The sequence below is a fragment of the Stylophora pistillata genome, chromosome 9 (assembly GCF_964205215.1).
Source record: "Stylophora pistillata chromosome 9, jaStyPist1.2, whole genome shotgun sequence".
Lineage (NCBI taxonomy): Eukaryota > Metazoa > Cnidaria > Anthozoa > Scleractinia > Pocilloporidae > Stylophora > Stylophora pistillata.
Genome location: NC_142527.1, coordinates 19,240,744 through 19,265,200, shown reverse-complemented (window position 1 = coordinate 19,265,200; position 24,457 = coordinate 19,240,744). Strand labels below are relative to the sequence as shown.

Sequence of the window (24,457 nt, the reverse complement as noted above, 5' to 3'; positions counted from 1 at the left end):
TACTGTCTGCAGTTAGTTATATATGTATATATATATATATAAATGAATAAAGGCTGATAGTTTCGAAAGAAACTGTTAGGGGCTGCGTCGGTGGGGGTAACGAAATAATTTGGATATATCAACAAAGTTGAAATGGTAAATTGGCCACCGTAACGATTACAAAAGCTGACGTTTCGAGCGTTAGCCCTTCGTCGGAGCGAATAGAGGAATTGTGGGTTGTGTGTGCTTTTAAAGGCAGAAAATGGAGCTACGTTATTGGTGGGAACATGGCAACGGGATTTAGACTGCCGGTTTGAAAGATGAACTTTTGTTCAAGATTTTTACGGCTTTCCGTGCTACCTAAGTGTAAGGAAAGACCGCAGATTGCCATATGTTGCTCAGAATGATTAGGTAAATTAAAATGCTTAGCGACTGGTTTCGATGTGTCCTTGTCATTCCTTTCCACGTCTCGAAGGTGTTCTGGGAATCGGCCACCTAGTCTTCTGCCTGTTTCGCCGATGTATATCTTTTTGCAATAAGCGCAAGTTATGCAATAGATTACATTGGCGGAGGTGCACGTGAAGTGAGCTTTGTATATATATATATATGCAAAGCTCCATGATTGTAGAGCACTCTCCGATTCGACGATAAGGTTTTTTACGTTTCTATATATATATATATATATATATATATATATATATATGCAAAGCTCCATGATTGTAGAGCACTCTCCGATTCGACGATAAGGTTTTTTACGTTTCTATATATATATATATATATATATATGCAAAGCTCCATGATTGTAGAGCACTCTCCGATTCGACGATAAGGTTTTTTACGTTTCTATATATATATATATATATATATGCAAAGCTCCATGATTGTAGAGCACTCTCCGATTCGACGATAAGGTTTTTTACGTTTCTATATATATATATATATATATATATATATATATGCAAAGCTCCATGATTGTAGAGCACTCTCCGATTCGACGATAAGGTTTTTTACGTTTCTATATATATATATATATATATATATATGCAAAGCTCCATGATTGTAGAGCACTCTCCGATTCGACGATAAGGTTTTTTACGTTTCTATATATATATATATATATATAACTAACTGCATATATATATATATATATGCAAAGCTCCATGATTGTAGAGCACTCTCCGATTCGACGATAAGGTTTTTTACGTTTCTATATATATATATATATATATATATGCAAAGCTCCATGATTGTAGAGCACTCTCCGATTCGACGATAAGGTTTTTTACGTTTCTATATATATATATATATATATATATGCAAAGCTCCATGATTGTAGAGCACTCTCCGATTCGACGATAAGGTTTTTTACGTTTCTATATATATATATATAGATATATATGCATGTGAGGAAGTAGCCGATACCGTTAAATAGTGCTCAATACACATGTGCAGAGCTTAATACAGTAGTTAAATAGTGCTCAATACACATGTGCAGAGCTTAATACAGTAGTTAAATCTGTTTGATGAATGCGTAAGCACGAAACTCCGAGTAAGAGAAACCATGTGTCGTCCTGTTTGATCACTACCTGCCGTATACATATATATTATATATTTAGTATAATTTCAGTGCTGAGCAAAGAGTTTCCAGCAATCTGATTGGTCGAGCGGTTCCCTATATGACACTGTATAGACCGCTCCACACGGTTTATACAAAATGTTACAATAAAATGTTAATAAATGTTACTAAAGTGTTATGATTTTAGACATTTCTCTGTTGTTCAGCCATGAAATTATACTAAAACAATTATTCGCCTCAGGTTCGGTGAATATTGTCGAATAATCCCCTCGACTTCGTCTCGGGGATTATTCGACGATATTCACCTCGCCTTCGGCGAATAATTGTTAAATACAAATGTGAAAGAAGGAAATTATTACTAGTTACTCGAGTTTCACGCTTTAGGCGATCATCAGACTGAGAGTTGTCTACCAGAAGTAAACGGTTAACCGTTTTTAGGGTTTGTCTCCTGTATTTTGTCCCTTGTATTTTGTCCATTGCTTTTTTTGCAATTAGGTTTTTTGTTATCTTTTTATTAGCACCAGTTCATTAGTCGTTATCTGTAATTACGTAATCATTAGCACTTCGATCTTATTTAATGCTTTTTTTTTTATTTCAAAAGTTGTAAATAACTTAAGAAGGTCTCTGACCGAAACGTTTTTTATTAAAATTTTTTATATTTTTGCGTCAGAAGCTGTCCATCCTCGCAATTTTTATACTTTCTACGTTCGTGTTTGCTGTGAGGTTTGGACTGCGAATCTTTATTGATCCTCCTGGCGCGGTGCATCTTTGTTGGCCTGAGAGTTCCACTAACGACTGTATATATAAATATATATCAGAAAGCCTGCACCTTTTAAGTGTCAAATATCAGACCATCTAGTGGTAAGCTCTCTCAGTAATAGACGAAAAATCACGAACGAAAAAAAAAATTAATTGCGTCGTCAGTTAGTTACCTCCAAAGCGAGACAAAATTTCAGCGAGATTATCTTTTCCTTTAGCTCCTCGAGTCTTTTCAAAAGTTCGTCTTTGATTTCCTACAACGAACATATTGTCTTCAGTAATACAATTTCTGATAGAACGAAACAATACAGACTTATAATCTGAACCGCTGATCGTGTGATATAGGATAACCTGCTCAGATTGTTAGCTGTATAACTATTATCTGAGATCGAGTACACGGCGAAATAAATGCAAGTTACAAGAAGCTACTTTGCGGGGGGGGGGGGGGGAGGGCTGGAATAAACAGGGATTCATTAACAACTGTCAAAAGATAATTCGTGGGCATTGACGCGTCAAAAGATTTACAGGAATGAAATTTCAAAACAGAGCAAGTTATAACACCTCTTTTTCTTGAAGACGATTCAAAAGTTCACCTTTCATTGGTTTGGGGACGAATCTGAAAAGAAAAATTAAAATCTGCTTATCAACGATTTTCAGCTGGAGGGGAAGAAGAAATTGATTGTGGAGGTACATAAAATAACTTGGAAACTTCGAATACTTGTGCAGAACTATGATCACGTGTGTTTAGCTGGTCAAGATAGGTCTGAGACTATCAATAAAAGTCCTTCTCAAGATTATCCTCATCCGTACGATCTGACCACCCACCAGATTAGACCATTTACCGTTTTTCGCAGACTTAGTGGTAAATTCAGGTTGTTCCCATTTCTAAAGCGCAAAAACAAGTAGAATTAGCCACTCTACTAACCAAGCGACCAGTCATAACTTATCGCCTGGAGAGGGGAAATTGTTATTTTCTTGGGAGGGGGGAATCGCATGGTTTTCAGGTGAAACGGAAGCTAGAGTCGCTCTCGGCTATCGCCTCCCACGACTCTTACGCTTCTTTCGTGCTTAGCAACCTCCCGCGTGCACCATAATTCATAAGACTACTTCGTAACTTTCTCTAGAGTTGAAGCCAACATACTTGGTATCGTTTTCGAGTTTCGCCAAGGCAACTTGCGATTTCAATTCAGCCAACTAAAACGAAAACAGCCATTCAGTGTAAAGGAAACCACTGATAACAACCGAACTATAAGACGTCAAAGTTAAAACAAGCAAACTAAACTGCTCATAGCACGGGGAGAAACGAGTAACTGAGAAGCGACTAGTTTAAGTTTTGAATGCAACAAGTTTTCTGGACCAACTAGAATACAACCCGTCACGTGCTGTTATAAATGTGCCTCGTCACCCACGTCCCCTCGGTCAAAATGGATGGAAGCTGGCTGAGATCGTTTGTGATTTTTCCGCCAACACCCAACTGTCTTGACCGAACAAGCGTGGTCAATAGAAAGACTCACTAAATGGCACAGGGTTCATGAGAAAATTTCCGCATGTATACGAGTTCTGAAACAATGGAATGAAGGTAAAAGCTAAGTATTTACATATAAACAATGAAGCTAATAACTAATAACAAAGTGCAAAAATGAAGTGTAAATAAGCAGTGAAAAGGATGAAAATCAATTGATGTGAAGTGTTAAGCAAACAGCTTCGCTCTGTTTGTTCAATTTTGCCTTAAGATCCCGAAAGAATTGTTGGAAGTTTCTTCCAAAAACCAGCTGTTTCAATTTCAGGGAGTTCTCTACGAGCAGGTTGATGGAGTCGCCATGGGTTCTCCCCTTGGACCGCTGATGGCGAACGTCTTCATGCGTAACATCGAAGAACGGCTAACGCACAAAAACGAGATGCCCCCTTTCTATAAACGCTACGTTGACGATACTCTCTCAGTATAGTGCCGGATGTCCAAGCTGCTTCTACATTTCTTTCAACATTGAATGAAATCCACACCTCCATTAGTTTTACAATGGAACTCGAGAAAAACGGGAAACTTCCTTTCCTTGGAATGGAAATCATCAGAAATAGTATCCGGCTCGACAGAAAGGTCTACAGAAACCCAACGGATACTGGGCTGCTTCTGCATTACAATAGCCACGTTGATATGAAGTACAAACATTCTCTGTTAAAAACAATGCTGAACCGCGCCTTTAAACTTTCTTCAAACTGGCAATTTTTTCATCAAGAATGCGAGCACCTAAAGGAGATCTTCACACGTTTGCATTACCCAGAGCCCCTCATACAAAACACCATCAGGTCTTTTGTTGAAATGAAGGTGATGGAGAGCACGTGTCCCCTGCAACAAGCAGGTGAAATTCTCGTTAGGATACCCCTGCCCTTTAAGGATCGGAGATCAGCAAACAAACTACGCGAACAACTTAGTGATCTTAGCCGGAAGATAAATACCGAAGTACACCTGTCTCAAAGACGAGCTCCAAACTAAGGAACATAAACCTCCAATTGTCAACCAGCAAAACGTTGTATATCTCTTTAAGTGTGATCTGTGCGATACAGATTATGTCGGCTTTACCAGCCGACACTTATATCAACGTGTGGATTTACGTCAACGTGACACTTACATCAACGTGATGTACATGGTTCGATTCCATGTAAGAGAACATGGAATCGAACCATGTACATGTTACTTGGATCACAACAGTCAAAAGAGAAAACAACCAACACAAAAACAAGGAAACAAAAGAAAAAAAAGTGAATAACATCAGCAAAAACGTCCAAAATTCAAATAGTAGGATCAAGTGAAGCACAAAAAGAAATACACACTGCTTACTTTTTTGGTCAGAAATGCTACGTCTGTCAATTTTTCTACGGTCCAACTTGGAAAAAACCGCGAACGTGCAGAGTGAGAATGATTCCAACTCGAAAGGGAACCTGGCGAACAATCATAAAAAAGAGAGACCCCGTTAAGGAGCTTGGTCGTTGTAGATGCATGGATCAAAAGTGGAGCAAAAGAAGCATGCAAACGAGGCGTCATTTTTGTTTGTTTTCCTGGTGAACGCAGGAAAGTGGAAGGGGGCGCGACACGAGTGCGAGGAGCATTGAACTATACAGTGGGAATCGTGGCGCAGATCGAAACCACGTCAACTCTAGCCCTGTACCGGTTAAATGTGAAAACCGCAGCAAACGTTTTGTTTCCACGTCGCTGCCAAAAAACCTTTGAATATATCATACAAAGAGAAGCGACGAGAGCGTACTCAAAGAGTTTTCCATCCAAGTTGTATTTTCAAATTCAACTTCTATCATTTGAATGCGGCCTCAGATAATAACGGTCTACTTACACTGAAAAGTTATATTATATGCGTTTTATGATGTTGGATACGACGAAAGTTTGTGGCGGAATTGCGTTCAAGTATCACTTACTATGAAATGGACTAAACTGCTATTAAGAGAATCGTATATTATCTTTCGTTGTTCCAGTACGTGAGATATATATATCTCAGCATTACCGCCCTCTTTGGAAAAAGCTAAACTGCCTTTGCATCCGTATAAAAATAAAAATTAAAAAAAAAACAAAAGAACAATAGTTATTCATCTGATACAATGAATATATGAAGTTCATATATTTTGAACTGCGGTATTAAATACGTATGATGCACGATCCTTCGCAGTAGATAGCGCTATTTATGCAATAGCGAAAATCAGACCTGAAAAAAATCAGGCCTGTACGGGATTCGAACCACTGACCTCTGCGATACTAGGCAGCGCTCTACCAGTTCAGCTAACAATAAGCCTTCAACTTCACGTGCAACTTAACGTGCAACTTAACGGCCTGCTCCCAGTTGGCTTATTAGCTTAATTGGTAGAGCGCTGCACTAGTATCGCAGAGGTCAGTGGTTCGAATCCCGTACAGGCCTGATTTTTTTCAGGTCTGATTTTCGCTATTGCTTAAATAGCGCTATCTACTGCGAAGATCGTTCACCATATGTATCTAATACCGCAGTTCAAAATATATGAACTTCATATATTTCATTGTATCTGATTTATCACTATCACGGGTTTATTACGAATCAACTTAACGGCCTGCTCCCAGTTGGCTTGTTAGCTCAATTGGTAGAGCGCTGCACTAGTATCGCAGAGGCCAGTGGTTCGAATCCCGTACAGGCCTGATTTTTTTCAGGTCTGATTTTCGCTATTTCTTAAATAGCGCTATCTACTGCGAAGATCGTTCACCATATGTATGAAATGCTTTTGTACTGCATATTCTAGACTGTACTTCATCAGAACCACCTGTAGACATACAGCTGAATGAATACCGATCGTTGGGTGACCTGATCTGTCTGGATGACAATCTGGCGAATACGAATAAAAGAAAACATTTCAGCAAGACTCTAAAATTTTCGCTTCAAAGAAATTTGAAAAAAGTTACGAAAAAAAAAAACTCAATAATTTTATTACTACTAATAATAATTATAATAGTAATCAAATAAGGAAAATAGAGGAATGAATTAACAAATAATAAGAAAGGAAAAAAAAAATTAAACTGGGGAGGAGTTAACCTTCCCTCATCTGATTGATTTCGTTGAGATTGATTGGATTAATTGGTTGTGCGACATCCCCTTTAGGAGAAAAAACAACGACAACCAAAAAAAAAAAAAAAGGAAAAAAAGGAAAAAACAAGGAGGTAAAACAAACACAATCAAAGGCAGAAAACTAAAGAAAAAAAACGGCTCTATCGCAGTTTTAAATCAGAATGGCCAATTGCACCCCTTAATCATCTTGCTTCATGTTTTAAGTACCAGTTGAAGTTAACTTAGTTTGAAAAATTATTTCACAACAGAAACTTTCAATTGATGAACTTATGCATATAAATAAAAGACTCATGTGAGATTACGGACTTAAAGAAAACCGCGACGGCGACGGCAACGAGAACGTCCGAAACAAAAGATCTAATGAGCAACATAATAACGCTGCACGAGCGTTTCGTTTCACAGCCTTCCTATGCAAAACAACAAAGTGAAAATACCAACATTTCCGTCTTTTTAGAGAGAAAACCTCGATAGAAATTTTCATTATTTCATTTGAACTCGACACTACATAAACAACATTGCCATTGGGGGGATATCGCCCCGCCAGACACGGTAAATACGGACCTACTGGTGAAATTTTTAGCAGGAAGAAAGTTCGTTTTTTAAGACAAGGTTTTCCATATTTTCGCTGAGAGGATACTATTTAATGCCATCTTGATTATCAATAACATAGCCTCCACGGCAGGCCTCGTTTTTTGTGTTTTTTTCTTTTGTTCCGTCGAACGGAGGTAAAAAAGAGGAAAAAATACGCACGTTTTTTTGTTTGGTTCTTCGCTGCTAAGAGCAAGAACTAAGAAATTGCTTCTTCTGTGGGCTTAAATTTGCTACGTCAAACTAGTCATACATCCTAATCGTATTTACCGAGTGTATCAGTTTTCATTGAAGTTTCAAAGGACATTCATAGTTCCACAAACCTGTGATTCTGCATTCTAAGCAATGCAACTTTCAGATTTAGTTCATCTGCACGGGCCTTAATGTTCCTGAGGAGAGAAATAATTCACTTTTACTAAACAGAGACCGTTACAAACGGAGTCAAGGGGAAAAAATCACAATTGTTTTCAACAATGTTTACATAGAAACAACAGATAAACGTTTTTTTTTTTTTTTTCATTATTCTTGACATCCAGTTAATGTTGACTGATGTCGTTCCTGTTACCTAAATGTCTGATGTTCCATAAAAGTTGCTGCTAACTTTCCTGACAAGTGCATTGCTTCTCTCTGACCTCTCTCTATTGCAGCTATACAATCTTCATACTCTGCCTACAAGTTCAAAAAAGGTCGTATAAAAAAGTATCTTGGCAAATCAACTTTCAATTGATAAACCATTACCATGATATCAATATGGTAAACTTAGTAGTGAAAAAGAAAGCTATGGTATGCAAGTGATCCTCGCTGGTGAGGTACACTAGTCCATTTTACAGTTGTGTGCTTGGTTGCCAAGCCTTTGAATGGGAGTGAGGCTAGAGATGACCTTGTTATGATACAAACCTTGCTGCCTTTCAAATGTAAATCACTTTGTTATCATGCTAACTAGATACAGGTCTCTATCACAACAAGGTCATCTTTAGCCTCACTCTGAATCAAAGGCTTGGCAACTAAGTACACAACTGTAAAATGGCCTATTAACTCTTTGACTATCAGAAGTGATCAACATAAAACTTCTCCCTATAATATTCATACATGATCCAGCAAACAGGTAGTGAGAATACTCAAACTTATAAGGTAGAAGTTGTTATCTTAATTGAAAACCAAATTTTCGTAACCAATTTACAAGGAAATGTGTAGCAGCTAGAGGGTAGAATTCATAAACAGATCTTGGGAGTTAAAAGGTTTTAAGCAAGTGCAAAAAAGATCTCTGAAAAAAAATCAGGATCACTCTTCATCTTTATTTTACAGGTTTATTTTCTGCAATTGCCTCAACTGCTGCTCTGTGACCTTTCCTTTTGCCAATGAAATATTATCTGTGGGTCAAAATATTCAGAAAGCTGGGAGCTTTTTATTGCAGAAAATGTTATGATCATCCTTTTGTACCCAGGGAGTCTCTTCAATGTGACTTCAAGTGGGAGTTTCAATAATTTCTTTCCTTACATTGCTATTGATGGAGAAGTATCAACAGAAGTATCAACAAAATCTTAACAGATGAAGCCTTAGAAAGCCTTAAAAATGCCTTAGAATGCCTTAGAATGCCTTGCAAACACTGGCTGTGAGTATTGAGTATCAAATCATGTGTCTGGTGTCTGAGGTCTGATTACAAAGATTTAGTCCTTGAAATAAATGGGCCATTGATCTTGTATTAAAAAAAAAAAAAAAAAAAAAAAAAAAAAAAGAGTAGAAAGAGTAGGTACCTAAACACCCCCCCCCCCTGGGCTCCTTCCAAGAATCCTCATAGAACAAAAAACCCTTTCATTTTCACTTTCAGTACTAACAACTCAGAGCTTCACTGACTTGATTTCAAACTGTTATATGATTAACCAAATATAACTCTGAAGATTAAAATTCTGGAAACAGAGGACCCAGCGAGATTATTTTGCAATTCCAGGGTTTCTCCTATCACTGCTACCCTGAAGCAAGAAAGGGAGCATGAGGAAAGAGACTCTGGAAATCAGGGGTCGTAAACATGATTCCAAATGCCTCATCACAGAAACTTTGCACACCTTGTGTCTCAGAGCTCTTGATAAAATCCACCCAAAAGACAACAAGCCATTGTTACACTGTACTCATATATGTAATTTAACTAAACTGCCCACAAGGGTTAAGATATTCAGGCAGCTCTCTTAAAAAATATCCTACTGAATAACTCGATCCAGCCATGGTTCAAAGCTCAACCAATTACAAGTAACCTTTGGGTGGAAGTTCAATTTTTCTTTCTTTAAGGGACTAATATGCAGCCAATTTACAATTTTGGTAAGAAGAATACATGAATGTGTGTTTTACTATGTTCTCTTTCTCTTTTTAATGATGGAATTACTTCTGGGAAATTGCCTTTTTCCCTTTAGAAGTCTCCAACTTTCTCATTTTTCAGTGAACAAAACTTGTTTGCAGTCCCAGCTGTAATCTGATGTGTCATATCCTTCTTGCATTGTTCCATATACTCATCACAGTGAAATTCTTTATCTGTTAATTACTTTTAATGGATCTGTTGAAAAGGTGCTTCACTTAATATTTCAATCATTTGTGCCATGCAGTTACCTTTATCCTGGAAAGCAGATCCCCGTATGTAGAGTGCTGGTCAATCAAACTCTCAAAGTAGACTTTATGAAGGCAATAGCAGTCCTGTGGAATCAAAAAACTTGTTGTACATGTGTAAGAGCTATATAATTATGTTCATGAGCTGTTTTAAATAATGAAAAATATAAACAAACAAAATAATTGGATTTTTTAGAACCCGGGCCATTTTGCCAGGCATATAATGAACACGATCAATCAATACTGTCTCTAGTACCTTTGGCCAGAACAAAATCAACACCTGCAATTTGGATTGGAATGCTTTAACCGCGATTTTGATGCCTATCAGCAGAATTTAAAGTGCGCGGTGATTTGCATCTTGAAGAAGCCTAAAAGTCTCTAAAAGTTACAATACAAGTTGTCGAACGGCAAAACCTTCATGTTACTTTCTCCAGTTCCCAGACAGAACATAGAATGACTCCTCTTCCATAACCCTTTCACAAAAAGCGAAAAAATGGACTGCTGGTGCAGCGACTGGAATCATCTTACCTGCCTAGTAGATTCTCCAAAGCTCTCCAGTTTCGACAACTCCTGACGATATATAAAATGAAATGCACGCAAGTTTGTTTTGACCTTTTCTACCTTAAGTGTTCATCAAGTTAATAGTTTTAAAGGAAAAAAAACGCCACTCCAAATGTTCTCAGAACCTAGGGGAAAGAGAAATTAAATAAATCTCACCTTCCAAGGTTACCCTCGAGGAAAGCCTACCTGAATAAGGGAATCCTGTATTTGATTCAGCTGATGTAAATGTACCGCCATCTTGGGTTTCCGACAGGCTGATGAATATCGACCCAGATTTCCTCCAGTTTCTTTCAGCACTTATCAGCTATGTTCAAAGAGTTCTAAAGATGGTGTTTGCCTCAGTGATTCCGAAAAAATGAGCACTTTATAAAACTTCGCAGCAAACCTCTACGGAACCCATCAAAGCGCTTCAAACTGTAAGCAAGCTGACTTTTTTTTTTTACCGTGAGTTTCCATCGATACGATTGTATGCGTCAAATTACGCGGGAATTTGACGTCACAACTCAAACCCAGGCTTTTATCCAAATTTTCGGTCACGCTTGACGTCAACGTATCAAATATGGCGGAAACTTTGGAAAATGGTTGAGTTTGTTTTAATTTTTATTTTGTTTATAGAAGGGACCTTGCAAATGTACAACTCATTAGATTAGAAGTCATGAGGGCCAGAAGTAACTCTATTGTTCGTCTCGACTGGTATCATCGTCTCGTAAACCGAACGATTTTAGATTTCCAGGTATGTTTTGATTCGAAATTGCTGTCGACTATCCTTTCTACCTTTCTACCGGAGGTAATTGCTACGTCAGGAATTTGTAGGAGATAAGGTTTATCGGCTAATTTGTATATTTGTTGTTTTGAAGAGGTAATTCATATAAAAAGATTGCTGCGTATTCTGCAAGGCCATAAAACAGCTGTTCCTTGTCACTGTTATAATTGAACTGAATGCTTCTCTCATGCATATGATCCCAGGATCCAGTAACTGGTTTGTTGCCTCCCAAAATTAACTGGAATGCTTATAAACAAAGATCTTGTGACTGTAAGGATGCTTGGGTGCGGGACAATGTTTACAGTATCTTGGCTGTCTGGGGTCTGTCACTTGCTTACAGCAAGAATGCTGACATGGATGAGGATAGAGCAAGGGCACACGAACTCACACAGGTATCGGACTCATTGAAACACTAGTGTGAATGCTTGTTGTGAAATGTTACATTTCGTAACTTAAGATGATATTTCAATCCACTGAAATTCTTTTTTTTACGTGTTCGATTTGTTCTTTGTTGCCGATAGACAACTGGCACTGAGCTGAAAATGTACACATATATACATAATTATTAAAAACTAGATCATTGGATAATGCAATTCAAGACTTTTTATTGGCTTAGCCATTATGGTATATCAGCCAATATACCATAATCTACAAATATGGCAAGCGTACGTGTCAGCTTAAAATTAAAAGGGAGCTAAAAATTTAATAATTAAAATTTACTAATTTAATTTAATGTTTTTAATAAAACAATTATTCCACTCGCGCTTGCTGGATATGAGATGATTATAGCCAACTCGGCGCTACGTGCCTTGTTGGCTATCTATCATCTCATATCCAACGCGTGCTCATGGAATAATTGTTAATTATACAGTGTATGAACTGTATCCCTGTATCCTGCTATGTGTACGTTTTTTACTTTCATAAGGATCACAGTGCTGTTACTGTTGTCATTATGGCTTTCAAGTCGAGTTGTAATGCATGTTGTAAATACAATTTGTGATCATGTTGACAATGCTACAATCTGAAATAACACCCAATATGTTACAACTGTAATTGTTTTGTTAAGAGAGTGGAACTTAGAGAGATTTGAGCTCCCTTCCCCTATCAGTTAGATCCCAACCCCAGACCTCTGTACAATTGTTCCCTCTGATGCCTGTCTTTTTTCCTCATTGTTTGTAGGCTGTTGTAAAGTGCATGAGAGGTTTGCTGCTCTGTATGATGAGACAGGTACATACAGTATACATGTACCACCAAATGTATGTATACTTAGTGTATTAAACAATGTACACCTCCCATTTCCTAGAAATGGAGTCATACCATGAGGGTTGATTTTTCAAAGTGTATGTTCAATAGTAAGTTTCCTTGATTTATTTACAGGTTGAAAAGGTTGAAAAATTTAAGAAATCTCAAGCTAAGGAGGATGCTCTACATGCAAAATACAACTTAAGTGAGTAAGAACAGCCTAGGGGAACTAGAAATCGCTTTAACATTCTTTGTTTAAAATTGAATGGTAATATTGTGTTATTATGGAAACAGAGACTTGTAGTCCATGTGTTGGGGACCACGCCTGGGGACATCTTCAGATTGATGCCACTTCTCTCTACCTGCTCATGTTGGCTGAAATGACTGCTTCAGGTACATATGCATCTTATTTAAGTACAATACACCATCAAATAATTATAATTTGTTACAATTATATCTGTACATACTTGTCTGTTTGTTTAATAATGGGGCCCCCACGCACGCAAAGCGCGCATGGGGCAGAGCCCCATACCCATGGAATATGGTCAACCTCTTTTCGTTTGGTTGTCACGTAAATGACCTAACATACGTACATATGTGCCTTCAGATTGCACGGGCAGGGTAGGGGAGACTATCAAAACGAAGAGAGGGGTGACTCAGGCGAGTCTTGGCAAATGCGCATGTTTTATGTTAGCATTAATATTGTGAACTTGGGAGCTCTGCTGTTAGGTTTGGCTAAATCTATATATTAACTCTGTAATGGTTACAGTTTACACTATGATAGTTCTGATGAGTGTCATTTTTTTATAATTAGATCATGATTTGGATCATGGTCAAAAACTGCTGTCAGTTTTCTTTATCTTTATGAATTGATTATTTTATCATATGATATTTGCTTTAGTGTATTTCACTATTTTCTTTATTTCTCTAGGAATACAGATTATTTTCACTCTTGATGAAGTTGCCTTCATTCAAAATCTGGTTTTCTACATTGAAAAAGCATTTTGCATCCCAGTAAGTAAATCTTATAAATACAAGTTTGCTTATTGTTATAGATATTTACAGTATGTTCAAATGTAAAATGCTATGTTGGCTTATTTGCTTTCAGTTGGACAGGAAATGACACTTAGTGAATGTAATGGAAGATTGTTTGGTTGTTTGTTTGTTTGTTTGTTTTTTCTGGTCTTGCTTGTTTTTTTATGCTTATTCCTTCTCAGTTTTCATAAAATTAAAGTATAATGATTTATATTAAATTAAATAAATGTAAAAATTATGCATAAGTTGAATGATCATGAAATAAATTAAAAAATACTGATTTTTATTATTATTTTAATCAAAATAAGTAATAATTAAATGCAATTTTTAATTTTTAATATGTGCTTTAGTGCATGAAATGTTACCTATGGTGTGTGCCTTATTTTATTTTCAGGACTATGGTATCTGGGAAAGAGGTGACAAACTGAACCATGGCATGCCAGAGCTAAATACAAGTTCCATTGGAATGGCAAAGGTTTCTTAATTTCACATTTACTTTGACAATTGCCATATACATATATAACATGCTTGATTGATACATAATATACCCAAGTCATGCAAACTAGATTGTATATCAATCTACATTTTAAACGCACTTTTCCTTGTTTGACCATTTTAACTCCCAAGATCTGATTATTAATTCTCCCCTTTTGCTGCTACACATTTCCTTGAAAATTACTTACAAGAATTTGTTGTTATATCATGAGTACAACTTCTACATGATCAGTTTAAGCATTCTCATGACCTGCTTGCTGGATAATGTGTGGATATTATTTCAAGCGAGGTGGCTCAAAGGTGGTGAATGATTGTAAATGTGTAACCTCGGAAGTGCCTGTTGAACTTTACCAAGCGATGGCCACTTTTTCACCCAGCAAATTTTGCTGGCAGCCGGCGCCTAGCGACAAGCCTGATGATTAAGACACGTGTACATAAATGAAATTTGGCTGAAAAAATTAATGAGAGGTCAGAAAAATGTCTCTGCAGTCAAGATTAAACTTTCTTCCAAGGACTGCTCTCACCTGGATTCATGATCACATTGTACTGTGAACATTTTGCTGCTACAATATTAAGAAGTTGTGATCTAACCAAAATATTCGGGTTGATCCTCTTTAATTCTTCTGGGTATCCATCCCTGATTCACTCAAAAATATGCTTAGGGGAGAGTTTTGATATACATAACCTATTTGAATGGTGTAATAGTCATGTACATGCGCTTAAAATTCCTCTTTCCAAAGGCTGCTTTAGAAGCTTTAGATGGTTTGGATTTATTTGGCCCTGAGGGTTCACATGCCTCTGTTATCCATATTCTTCCTGATGATATCCAGCAGTGCAAGGTTAGTATTAATAGTGATTAAAACATCTGCCCTGATATGCTCATTTATTAACTAAAGATGTTTGACAAAATTAGTTTTTTTGAGGGTCACACCAAAAATTTTATATCATTTAATTACTTTCCATAATTGGCTAATTCCTTTGTTAGAGTGGCACTTGTTTTCTCAACATATTGGGTTCACATTGAAATTCGATACATTTTTTAGGTAACTTGGACAGAAACTGAATATAAAACTACATTTTGTGCATTCTTTAAGCAGATTCAAATTCAAGAAATTTTCTTAAACATGCAGTAATGTCAGTAAATTGTCCCAGATTTAACTTGATTAGCACCTTGCACTTTATGAAAATTAATGGGGTATAAAGTGTTGAGAGAAGGCTTTTGACAAAATATGCACTGTTACATGTACAGGACATATATTATTTTATCTTAAACTGTTTTGCATTGTTACATTCCTAGGCTATTTTACAGTCAATGGTACCAAGAGAATCCAATTCCAAGGTAATGTCACTAGGCTTGACCCTAACTTTTCAACTTACTAGCCAAGTGGCTAGTGACAATTTAGATGTCTTGACAATTTCAGTTTGTTTACTAACCAAACTAGCTAGTGGAAATTGAAAATCATTAGTCAAAACTGGATTTCTACTAGTCTGTGGCTAGTTGTCTACCGTTAGTATTGAACCCTGAGTGTGTTAAATTGCTTATACAATGGAGAAACTAAAACCGTATAATTTTACTGTAAGGTTACATTAAATTTTATTTATAGTTATTGATTGCATCTACATGTATATAGTATGGCACTGTAATGGACTTTGCTTTGATAGTAATATTTACTATTGATTATTTATTATTTATTTATTATTATTTACTTTGATTACTAATAGCAGTAGTTCAGAACTTACAATCTAATAAACTCTAGAATTTGTCAGGTTCCTTTACTGTACATGTGCGTACTAGTACTGGGCAGTGGCATTCTATTAGCTTCACATCTACAAATTATAGAAGTTTTCTAACAGAGAACTACTGGCCATACTGGGCTAGAGGGCTAGATCTGGTTTTGACAGTAGTGTAGATATGAAATAAACTGTTTTATTTCAATGGCCCACAGATGAAGCAAAGTATATGTAACAGGTTACAATGAAACATGCTGTGCTGACATAATTATTTGCAGCATACATGCATATACATGTATCTTTTTGTCACTTGATAAAGTTTACAAAACATTTACGAATTTTAATAGTGAATAATTTTGATCAAGACCATGTACAGTTTTTCAACATTTTATTTTCTGAGGTTGAGTGTAGTACTCTACATACATACATGTAGCATACTCTGTTTTCTCTCTACAGTTAACCATTCATAATGTTCTCAGTATAATGTGATTGTTTCAAAAACATTTATTGTTTACAGGAAATTGCTGCTTCTGTTTTGAGTGTAATTAGTTTCCCAGCTTTTGCCGTTGAAGATGAGGATCTAGTCAAAGACTCTAAGGAAAAAATCATTTCTAAACTTCAGGTCTGTTTATATATATAATTATTTTTTTCAATACTAGATCCTGTACATGATTTAGTTTATTATGCATGGTATAGTTAAACAATGTTCAAGTCTTTAATCCTTGCAAATAGTATTCTTATGCGTCAATATTAAAGTTGTTCTGCTTATGAAGGATATCACAGTATTTGCTCTCAACCTATTATAGGATACTCTGTTTATTATACCTTTTTATAGTAGTTGATGTTAAATCCTTCTTGCAATCTTTGATAGGGTCGATATGGTCTTACTCGTTTCATCCGAGATGGTTATAAAACTCCACTTGAGGTTAGTATTTAGTGTAAAGACACATCTGTATGTATGTTCTATATCGTTACTAACTTATAGCAGTTACTTTTCTTGCATCCCTGGTTCTGCTTTCTACACCATAATAAACCCTTTAACTCCAATCCCAAGATCTGATTGTAAATTCTCCCCTCTAGCTGCCACAGATTTCCTTGTAAGTTAGTTACCAGAATTTGTCACTAGATCAAGATAAAAACCTACACCTGATAAGTTTGAGTATTCTCATTACCTGTTCGCTGGATGATGTTGGGAGAAGTTACATGTTAATCACATATGGGAGTAAAAGGGTTTACCCTTTGACCTCTAGGAGGGACTAACATCTAATTTCTCCTCACAACATCTCAACTGACTCAAACATCAAGGTCACAAGAGAAAGGAAAATATTTAATAGTCTTCAACTAAAGATTGAAACTTGCCTTAAATTCTCCCTACGAGCACTTTTGGGAGTTTATAGCAAACAGTAGGGAGAATATGCATACTGATGTCTGGGAGTAAAGAATGAATACATGAACCATTATTCTTACTTTACTCTCACAGTGTTTGCAGAGGGTGAAGTCAACCTATTTTTTTACTCATAATGTAATTTTTCATTAGGATCCATTCAGGCTTCATTATGAACCAGCTGAACTGGAGATCTTTGAGAACATTGAATGTGAATGGCCATTGTTCTTCTGTTACCTCCTTCTTGATGGTGTGTTTCATGATGATGAGGAGCAGGTTAGTTTGAACAACTGTGTTCACAAGAAGTGTTCATCGTTTCTTAATTTAAATTTTTAGTTCTTCTGTTATTACAGTAAATTTTCCTTTTTTTTCATGTTTATATTATTTTCATTGTTTAATACACAGTTTCATATATTATGTACTAAAAAATAACACCCGAAGGTATTTTAAAACCAGATAACATTTTTCACAGAATTTTATATTTTGTTTATTTCTTATTGGTACAAAGTATTAAAGGCATTAGCCCAAATAAGTCTTTGATTTGTTTGTCCATCTGTAATCTGTGTCCAATTCAGTTGAAAGACTATAGTGTACATGCAAATGTTTTGTACATCTATTTTAGTGAGGTTTACTTTCTGACATAATAAAATGTTTATGATTGTTGAGATCAATGACTTGCTGCTCTAAACACATTCGCAGGTCATGTTCGTGGAAATATTACTTATAATAAATAATTGAGAATTATGAAATATTTGTATATTTCATGGCATAAAGCTTGATCAGTAGAACTCAGACTGGAAAAGGCAATGATATTGTAAATTACAATTTAAGTATTTGATGTATACTACCAACTACTCCAATCAGGAGGATGTTCGCAATGGAGTCTGGTGAATTATCTTGCAACTAGTCGAAATTCTTCTGAGGAAGGCAATGGGAGGCAATGGGCTTGAGCTGTTTTTGTTCAGGTGTTAAGAGTATTCTCTGCTTTCTCAACATATCCTGCTACAGTACATTTCTCTATAAAAACCTTGCTCCAATGAATGTTTAATGTAAAGCCTGCTAGAAGCAACCACTCTGATTGCATTTGTGCTGCTCTCAAAAGAATGCTGTCTCACCACAAAATGTATTGATTTGGGACATCAGATTTATTCTTTGCTTGTTCTTTTGTGAATCCCAAGGATCATTCTCTCATTTGGTCCAATCATTAAATTTGCCTTTTTAAACTTTTATGAGGCATAAATATTAGTGCATAGATTGTTTCAGAAAAATTTTTTTTTAATTGTCATGGATGCTCTGATAAAGACTCTTTAGCCAAAGCAATGGCAGCAATTACTCCTTGCATCCACTTTTCTCTTCTTGCTTGGAACCAGAGCTGTCATGATTGAAACAGAAAAAAGAAACAAAGGTTTTCTGCATCAGAATGTTAGAAAGACAGTTCAGACAATGTACAGTATGTATCATTCTATTGCTATCACTGTTTACAAGTAGCCAAACAGTTATAAGACAATTCTCATGACTAAAATAAGGTTTTTGGTGTGATAATACATTGATTTCATAGTATTTTATGTCTTGATTAAAAGTATATGTATATTTACAGGTTTGAGTCTGACACTTTTGATAATTAAGAACCACAAAATTCTTAACACACTTACACTATTTTGTTATTTGACTGTGTTTTCTTTTAACTTTAAAGCATGCAGTTTTTTGTATTCAAAAGAAAAGTGTTTCATTTTCATTGGTAAAAAATAAAATAATATATTGTTGTAGATAAACATTGTACATTTATAAGTAGAGTTTTCTAATACTGTAGACCTTTGTGAAACTCATTGACATTCTGTCACTTTTGTAAGATTTTGTTTAGCAGAATGACAATATTGTGTCCAGGAGAGCAGATCTAGATAAATGCACACGTGAAAATGTGCTCTTTGAAAAAATAATTTGTATTAAGAGAAAATTGATTCTTGGAAAAAATTTTTGTTAGTTTGTACCTCTACATCTCTGGTCAGCAGGTTGCTTTCCATCGCCAATACAACAACTCTTGTTTTATCGGGCCACTTTTGATGTAAAAACTTGCTCTCCAGTTTGTTGATTTGTTCTGTGGAAAAGTGTTCCGGTGCTGTGGGACTCACAGGAATAGTTCTAGAAGTATGAACTTTGCTATGGTTGTTTTCTGGAAGGGAGACTTGAACCATTTTGTCCTCTTGTTTTTTCATGGCATGGTTTCAGTGATCAAATCAAAATATCTGTTCCTTAGCTGCAATGCTATGTGGTAGTGATGTTTGCTCTGGGGGGCAGTACATAGAAGATTCAGTTAATGTCTTGTGTTTTTGAAAGTCTAAAACGTCTATGAGTATCATACACAGGATTCAAACCAAAGATCTTGAAATGTTTGTGGCATTTACAGCATGTTACAGGGTAACGAGATTACCATGAATGCCAGATGTTTTGTTGGCTCTGTTCTAAGTAAACATCAAAATTTAAGAATTGTTCTGTCAGTCCTTTGTTCTATACCTTCCATTTATCTTCATCCAATTAAATATTTATTTAATTGACAGGGCATTTACCACAATGATATTGCTTTTCTGTTGAACAAATACAAGTGCACTGATGTTTAGCTATTCTGTAAACAATTGGGCCCCCCAAGAGGAAATATTGTTATTCACAAATGCTTAAATTCTGGAGCTTTTCATGACATTGTAGTAATCACTGAATTTTTTTTTTCAGTTCTCTTGTGAAATTACGCTACATCTCGAAGGTCTTTTATGCAAATTGTGTCCCTTGCCATTGTTGTCAATCAGTGGCCCTGTTAATCCTTATGGTCTGCCTAATTATGTAGCCTTTTGTTTCAAGCAATCTCTTCATTGTTTACCAAAAAGTGTGTTAAATGGAGGGTGAAGAAACAGTAATCTTCTTGTATACCCTTTTTTGTCAAAGAGGTTGTACATATTTGTACGAATTTTAAATAGTGACTTTAACACCAATAAGAAATTTGATTGAGAAATACAGTAGTGTTGAATTTATCTATTTAATTCTTATAGGTACAGTAAGTGATCAAAAACATGGGGATGTCATGGTCTGAGTTTTTTCAGAGTTTTCAATTCTGAGAAATTAAGATGAAGGAGCCAATGATAACTGATGCTGTAAAATTGAATTTTAACTGCTGAGAAAATTGAAAGGATGCGTACAATTTTATATTATTTTTCAAACACGGAATATGTATTGTAAAACAAGTCATTGGATTAGAAAATCAAGCAATCGGAATGGGGTTTTTGTGTCAGTCTGCTATTGTAGTTATATGTTACAGAACACCATGCATTTGTCTTGCTGCATATATTACTTATATTTTTTAGCTGCATTCAATTAAAGCCATGTGTTTACAATCATTGATTGAAGACTTCAAAATGAACAGTTTCAACATCAGTGTGGATTTTAGATGTATTACCATTATTATTATACTTTGCTTTCAAGATGTAATGTTTTTTTTGTTTGTTTTGATTGTTTTGTGAAGCATTTGAGGAATTCATATCTAAATGTATTCAGCTAAATTTTTTGTTAGAAGTCAAGTCTTTTGCTATAATTAGACACATAATTTACATTTACATGCACATGCCTGGTGTTATAGCTGGGAGACTGAGAGAATGTTAATGATAACCATGTTCCTGAACATTCTCTTTTAGTAGTAGGAGAAATTAATGATTGCAGAGGTTTGAGTAAACAAAAACTCTTGCACATTTTTATCAGGATACGGTAGACCTTCGAGGGCCATCTTTTTTTCTTTTTCATTTCATACTGTCTGAGCATTATTATTTTAACTATAATTATAGTTTTCAAGAGAAAATATGGGTAAAAGATTAAAACGCACGCGAATTATTTACAAAAACGTATTTTCGAACTAAGTTCGTTAGCTCGCCAAAAGTGTGAATTCCAGAGCAGGCGTAATTTTATGCATTTAACGGGTGAGCGAATACAAGCGCTAGGCGAGTGCGAAGCTTTAGTCACGTTTGGGGGAGGAGCGCGAAAAAATTACCCTCATACGTGACTCTTACTTCGCGCTGCCTCGCGCTTGCCTTTGTTTTTTTGCGAAGGAGACCCGCGAAGGTCTACCATATTCCTTTAATAAATCTGATGCAACTAATTAAATTTAGTGGTCAAAAGTAGCCTTACAAAGTCATATATTTGTGCATAATAGGTGAAAACGTACACAAAGCTTTTAGAACCTCTGCTTGTGAAAGATGAAGGTGGTCTTCCTTTAGTTCCAGAATTCTTCTATGTACCGAGGGACAAGGTTTGTCAAACAGAGTGTAGAGTTTCATCTGTAGTTACATTTACAATGTACCACAGAATCATCAAAATGTTATTTTTAAGATCTTAGTATTTTCTCTGTATTCACCGTAGTCGTCATGGGACCGATTACAATAATTTTCCAAGCATAGAAAATTTGTAGGAAATCTCTAACTTACATTCAGTAGTTGCAGTTGATAACTCAATTCGTGCATGAAACGTTCCTCTATTCAACCTTTAAACTCTGTCGATAATCATACTTTTCTTGCATTATTTTGTTGCTACTACACACCCACTATATGATGTGCAGTTGTTGTGTTACATTCTATTTGAAAATAAATTTTGACCGCCTAGATTTCGAACTCAATGGTGGGTTGAAATTCCTTCCTGCACACTTCATTTAATCGTGGAATGTTCACCTCGTCACTTTGTTTTAACATGTCAGATGTTTGAAATACAATTTTATCAATCTTACATAGCGGTTAATCTTTGGAGCTCAAAATACAATCTCAATCAAAACGGCAGAATTTGCCTTCAATTGTTTTTTTTTCCCTATCTTGCAGCCACATTTTTTTTTTTTTTTGTTAACAGTTATCTTAAGTTTAGGAACACTTTTCAAAAACATGTCAATTGTACTAAATTAATTTGCGTGTGCATGTTGTGACAATTTCAGGTTGATATTGAGAAAGCTAATCCCCACAGTGTGGAAAGGAATTGTGGGGAATATGTGCTGCACTTGTGGTCCCACTCGCTCTATGTTCTGGCATGTCTACTGAAAGAGGTACTCATACAGCTATCTATATACAGCATAGTGAGAGAATGCACACCAATAGATCTTTCATTCATTTTTCTATTTGGCAAGGGCAGGGAAAAAAATCCCTTAATGCAGTTTGAGACTGCCCGTAACCCTGAGGCGAGTGCACCACTGAGTTTTGTAACAGCTTCTCATTATGTGGAATTAATACATCACACTGGTACATCGTAGAATGCACATCATTTATTAGTGGTTGCGTTTTTCCTGGTCTATACACAAGAAGCACTCATACATGTTGGCACCGTCTCTCTGCTAGATTTTAGGGGCACTTGAATAAAGTACTTATTGCTCAATATAATTTAATTGTCTTTTTAAAATAGTTTTATTTATTCCTGAATGTGATATGTTTTGAATTTTTTCTGCCAATAGAACTTTATCGCGGTTGGAGAGATTGACCCTCTTAATCGGAGACATTCGACCGACAAAAGACCAGATGTAGTGGTGCAAGGTCAGTGTACAATCTGACCTCGGCTGTCCACCATTCGGTCTGGCGAGGGGCTAACGCTCGAAACGTCAACCTAGGAACTCAGTTGATAAAACCAATTTGTCACACAATAACGATAGTATCGGTTCAGATTTGTATTCCTCGCCCTGTGGTTGTAAATGTATGTCAGGTCCCTAGCACACCTCTCGCTGACTCGCTTTGCTCAAGGGGACCTGGTTTGTTAGCCAACTATTGAATCAGCATTTACAACAGATGGGACTTGTATAGATGTGGAGGGCGATCAACAAATAAAATCGCGTTGCTTTGTAATTATTAGGTGAATTTGGTGAGAAATGAAGTCGAATATGGGTCCTTTGCTGCCTGTGGTCTGACTGGCATCATCCTACAACTCTTGGTGTGTTTTAGAGTTTGCAAACTGAGTGGATCAGTGTTACTGTAGTTTTGTTTTGTTTTTTGTTTCTTTGTTCCGTTTTTGTTTGCCTACAAATTTACTTTTGGGAGACATCCTTTCATTCAATGTGTTGAGAAGGTAGGATTTAATAGCAGGAGGAATCCTGAAAGGAGACAGATGATTGTGACTCAATCATTCTGCGTACTCTCAAATGTACTCTGCGCAAAATTTTAAATTTACCTTCTTTTTAAAATAACAGTGTCCCTGCTCGCCGAGGATGAACTAGTAAGAAGTCAGCTGAGGGGCCTTGATGTCCCTGTTCAGGTGACACAGAATGTGGGCCCAATTCAGGTCCTACCACCTCACACCCTCAGCTCCATGTACCAGCAGCTAGGTAAGCAACAAACTGGAATGGAACAATAATTATTGCAGAATTGATAGTTGCACTGTTCTCAGGTACCCATGGTATTATGTAAGGGAATAACAAACTTACGCTTTACCCGTGGTAGACGATATATTCATCCTGAATGAGTTGGGGTGTTAGTCTGTTGTGAGGTGAATTGAAAGTTGTTGTTTTGAGACTTTTCTAGTTAAGCCTTTTGTTTTGTTAATCCTTGCCTGTTGCGCCTACGTGTTATTTTGGTAGATTTATGTTTTTTTTTCGGCTCAGCTCACGGATTTCCTTGTTACCGTGTTAGACATTTAGACAATTAGACAGTTTCACAGGTGGTCGTGTTTGCGTTGGTAAAGCTGACCTTGAGTTCTACCCACACTGAAGTTCCTGTTTGTGTGCGCAATTCTTGTGCGCAGCTGTTAGCGTTCAATTGGTTTGTGTGCGCAATTCCTGTGCGCAGCTGTTAACGTTTAATTGGTTCCTCGGTGCTCGCCATGTACTTCGGTGAGGGCCAACCGGTTTCCCCCTTTTTGCAAAATAAACGGATACACTGTGGAAACTCTCACGGTCAGCTAACCCAAACACGTCTACGGTTTCCCTACTTAAAGCGTTGGCACCTCTCGCATGATTGTTGGATGCATAGAGTATTAGATGCACAGAGTATTAGATACATAAAGCGTTGCTGTAGTAGCTCTCCAGAAGAGAATAAAAGAAGAAAAATACAGAGTCTTGATACCTTTTGTTAATAGCCAAGCGAGTGGTTAAAACCCCCCAACAAATCCATTCCCTTCCCTCCCCCCCCTCCCCCCCCCCCCACATACCCTGCTGA

General features: G+C 36.4%; 3 protein-coding genes and 1 pseudogene across 9 annotated transcripts in view; 2 read left to right on the top strand and 2 right to left on the bottom strand.

Annotated features, from left to right (window-relative positions):
- Positions 1–11,095, bottom strand: part of LOC111331339 (clathrin heavy chain linker domain-containing protein 1) — a 34,704-nt gene extending 23,609 nt beyond the window's left edge. For all 3 annotated transcript variants that reach the window (XR_015991415.1, XR_015991416.1, XM_088732263.1), the window contains exons 1-10: positions 10,840–11,095; positions 10,621–10,662; positions 10,096–10,179; positions 8,063–8,166; positions 7,821–7,886; positions 6,608–6,669; positions 5,151–5,251; positions 3,456–3,508; positions 2,876–2,930; positions 2,488–2,568 (exon numbers count right to left, since the gene is read on the bottom strand). Coding sequence is in view for 1 of the 3 variants with exons in the window: in XM_088732263.1 (XP_088588389.1) it covers positions 2,488–2,568; positions 2,876–2,930; positions 3,456–3,508; positions 5,151–5,251; positions 6,608–6,669; positions 7,821–7,886; positions 8,063–8,166; positions 10,096–10,179; positions 10,621–10,662; positions 10,840–10,890 (699 nt within the window). In the remaining 2 variants the exon portion in view is untranslated. The remainder of the gene's footprint in view (positions 1–2,487; positions 2,569–2,875; positions 2,931–3,455; positions 3,509–5,150; positions 5,252–6,607; positions 6,670–7,820; positions 7,887–8,062; positions 8,167–10,095; positions 10,180–10,620; positions 10,663–10,839) is intronic.
- LOC148723663 (uncharacterized) overlaps positions 4,108–24,457 on the top strand; it is a 270,515-nt pseudogene continuing 250,165 nt past the window's right edge.
- The window catches only part of LOC111331336 (putative phosphorylase b kinase regulatory subunit alpha), a 30,710-nt gene continuing 17,448 nt past the window's right edge, over positions 11,196–24,457 (top strand). For all 5 annotated transcript variants that reach the window (XM_088733969.1, XM_022936433.2, XM_022936430.2 and 2 more), the window contains exons 1-16: positions 11,196–11,386; positions 11,620–11,808; positions 12,596–12,643; positions 12,794–12,863; positions 12,953–13,051; positions 13,590–13,672; positions 14,088–14,168; positions 14,929–15,027; positions 15,486–15,527; positions 16,437–16,541; positions 16,791–16,844; positions 17,457–17,579; positions 21,493–21,588; positions 22,258–22,365; positions 22,768–22,846; positions 23,494–23,628. In XM_088733969.1, the coding sequence (XP_088590095.1) occupies positions 11,309–11,386; positions 11,620–11,808; positions 12,596–12,643; positions 12,794–12,863; positions 12,953–13,051; positions 13,590–13,672; positions 14,088–14,168; positions 14,929–15,027; positions 15,486–15,527; positions 16,437–16,541; positions 16,791–16,844; positions 17,457–17,579; positions 21,493–21,588; positions 22,258–22,365; positions 22,768–22,846; positions 23,494–23,628 (1,489 nt within the window). In that variant the 5' untranslated portion in view covers positions 11,196–11,308. The remainder of the gene's footprint in view (positions 11,387–11,619; positions 11,809–12,595; positions 12,644–12,793; positions 12,864–12,952; positions 13,052–13,589; positions 13,673–14,087; positions 14,169–14,928; positions 15,028–15,485; positions 15,528–16,436; positions 16,542–16,790; positions 16,845–17,456; positions 17,580–21,492; positions 21,589–22,257; positions 22,366–22,767; positions 22,847–23,493; positions 23,629–24,457) is intronic.
- Positions 18,556–19,733, bottom strand: LOC148723668 (homeobox protein MOX-2-like). Its single transcript, XM_088733981.1, has 2 exons — positions 19,292–19,733; positions 18,556–18,675 (listed from the first exon to the last, which is right to left on the bottom strand). Exons 1-2 carry the CDS (start codon positions 19,514–19,516, stop codon positions 18,586–18,588), a joined length of 315 nt encoding a protein of 104 aa, XP_088590107.1. The 5' UTR covers positions 19,517–19,733; the 3' UTR covers positions 18,556–18,585.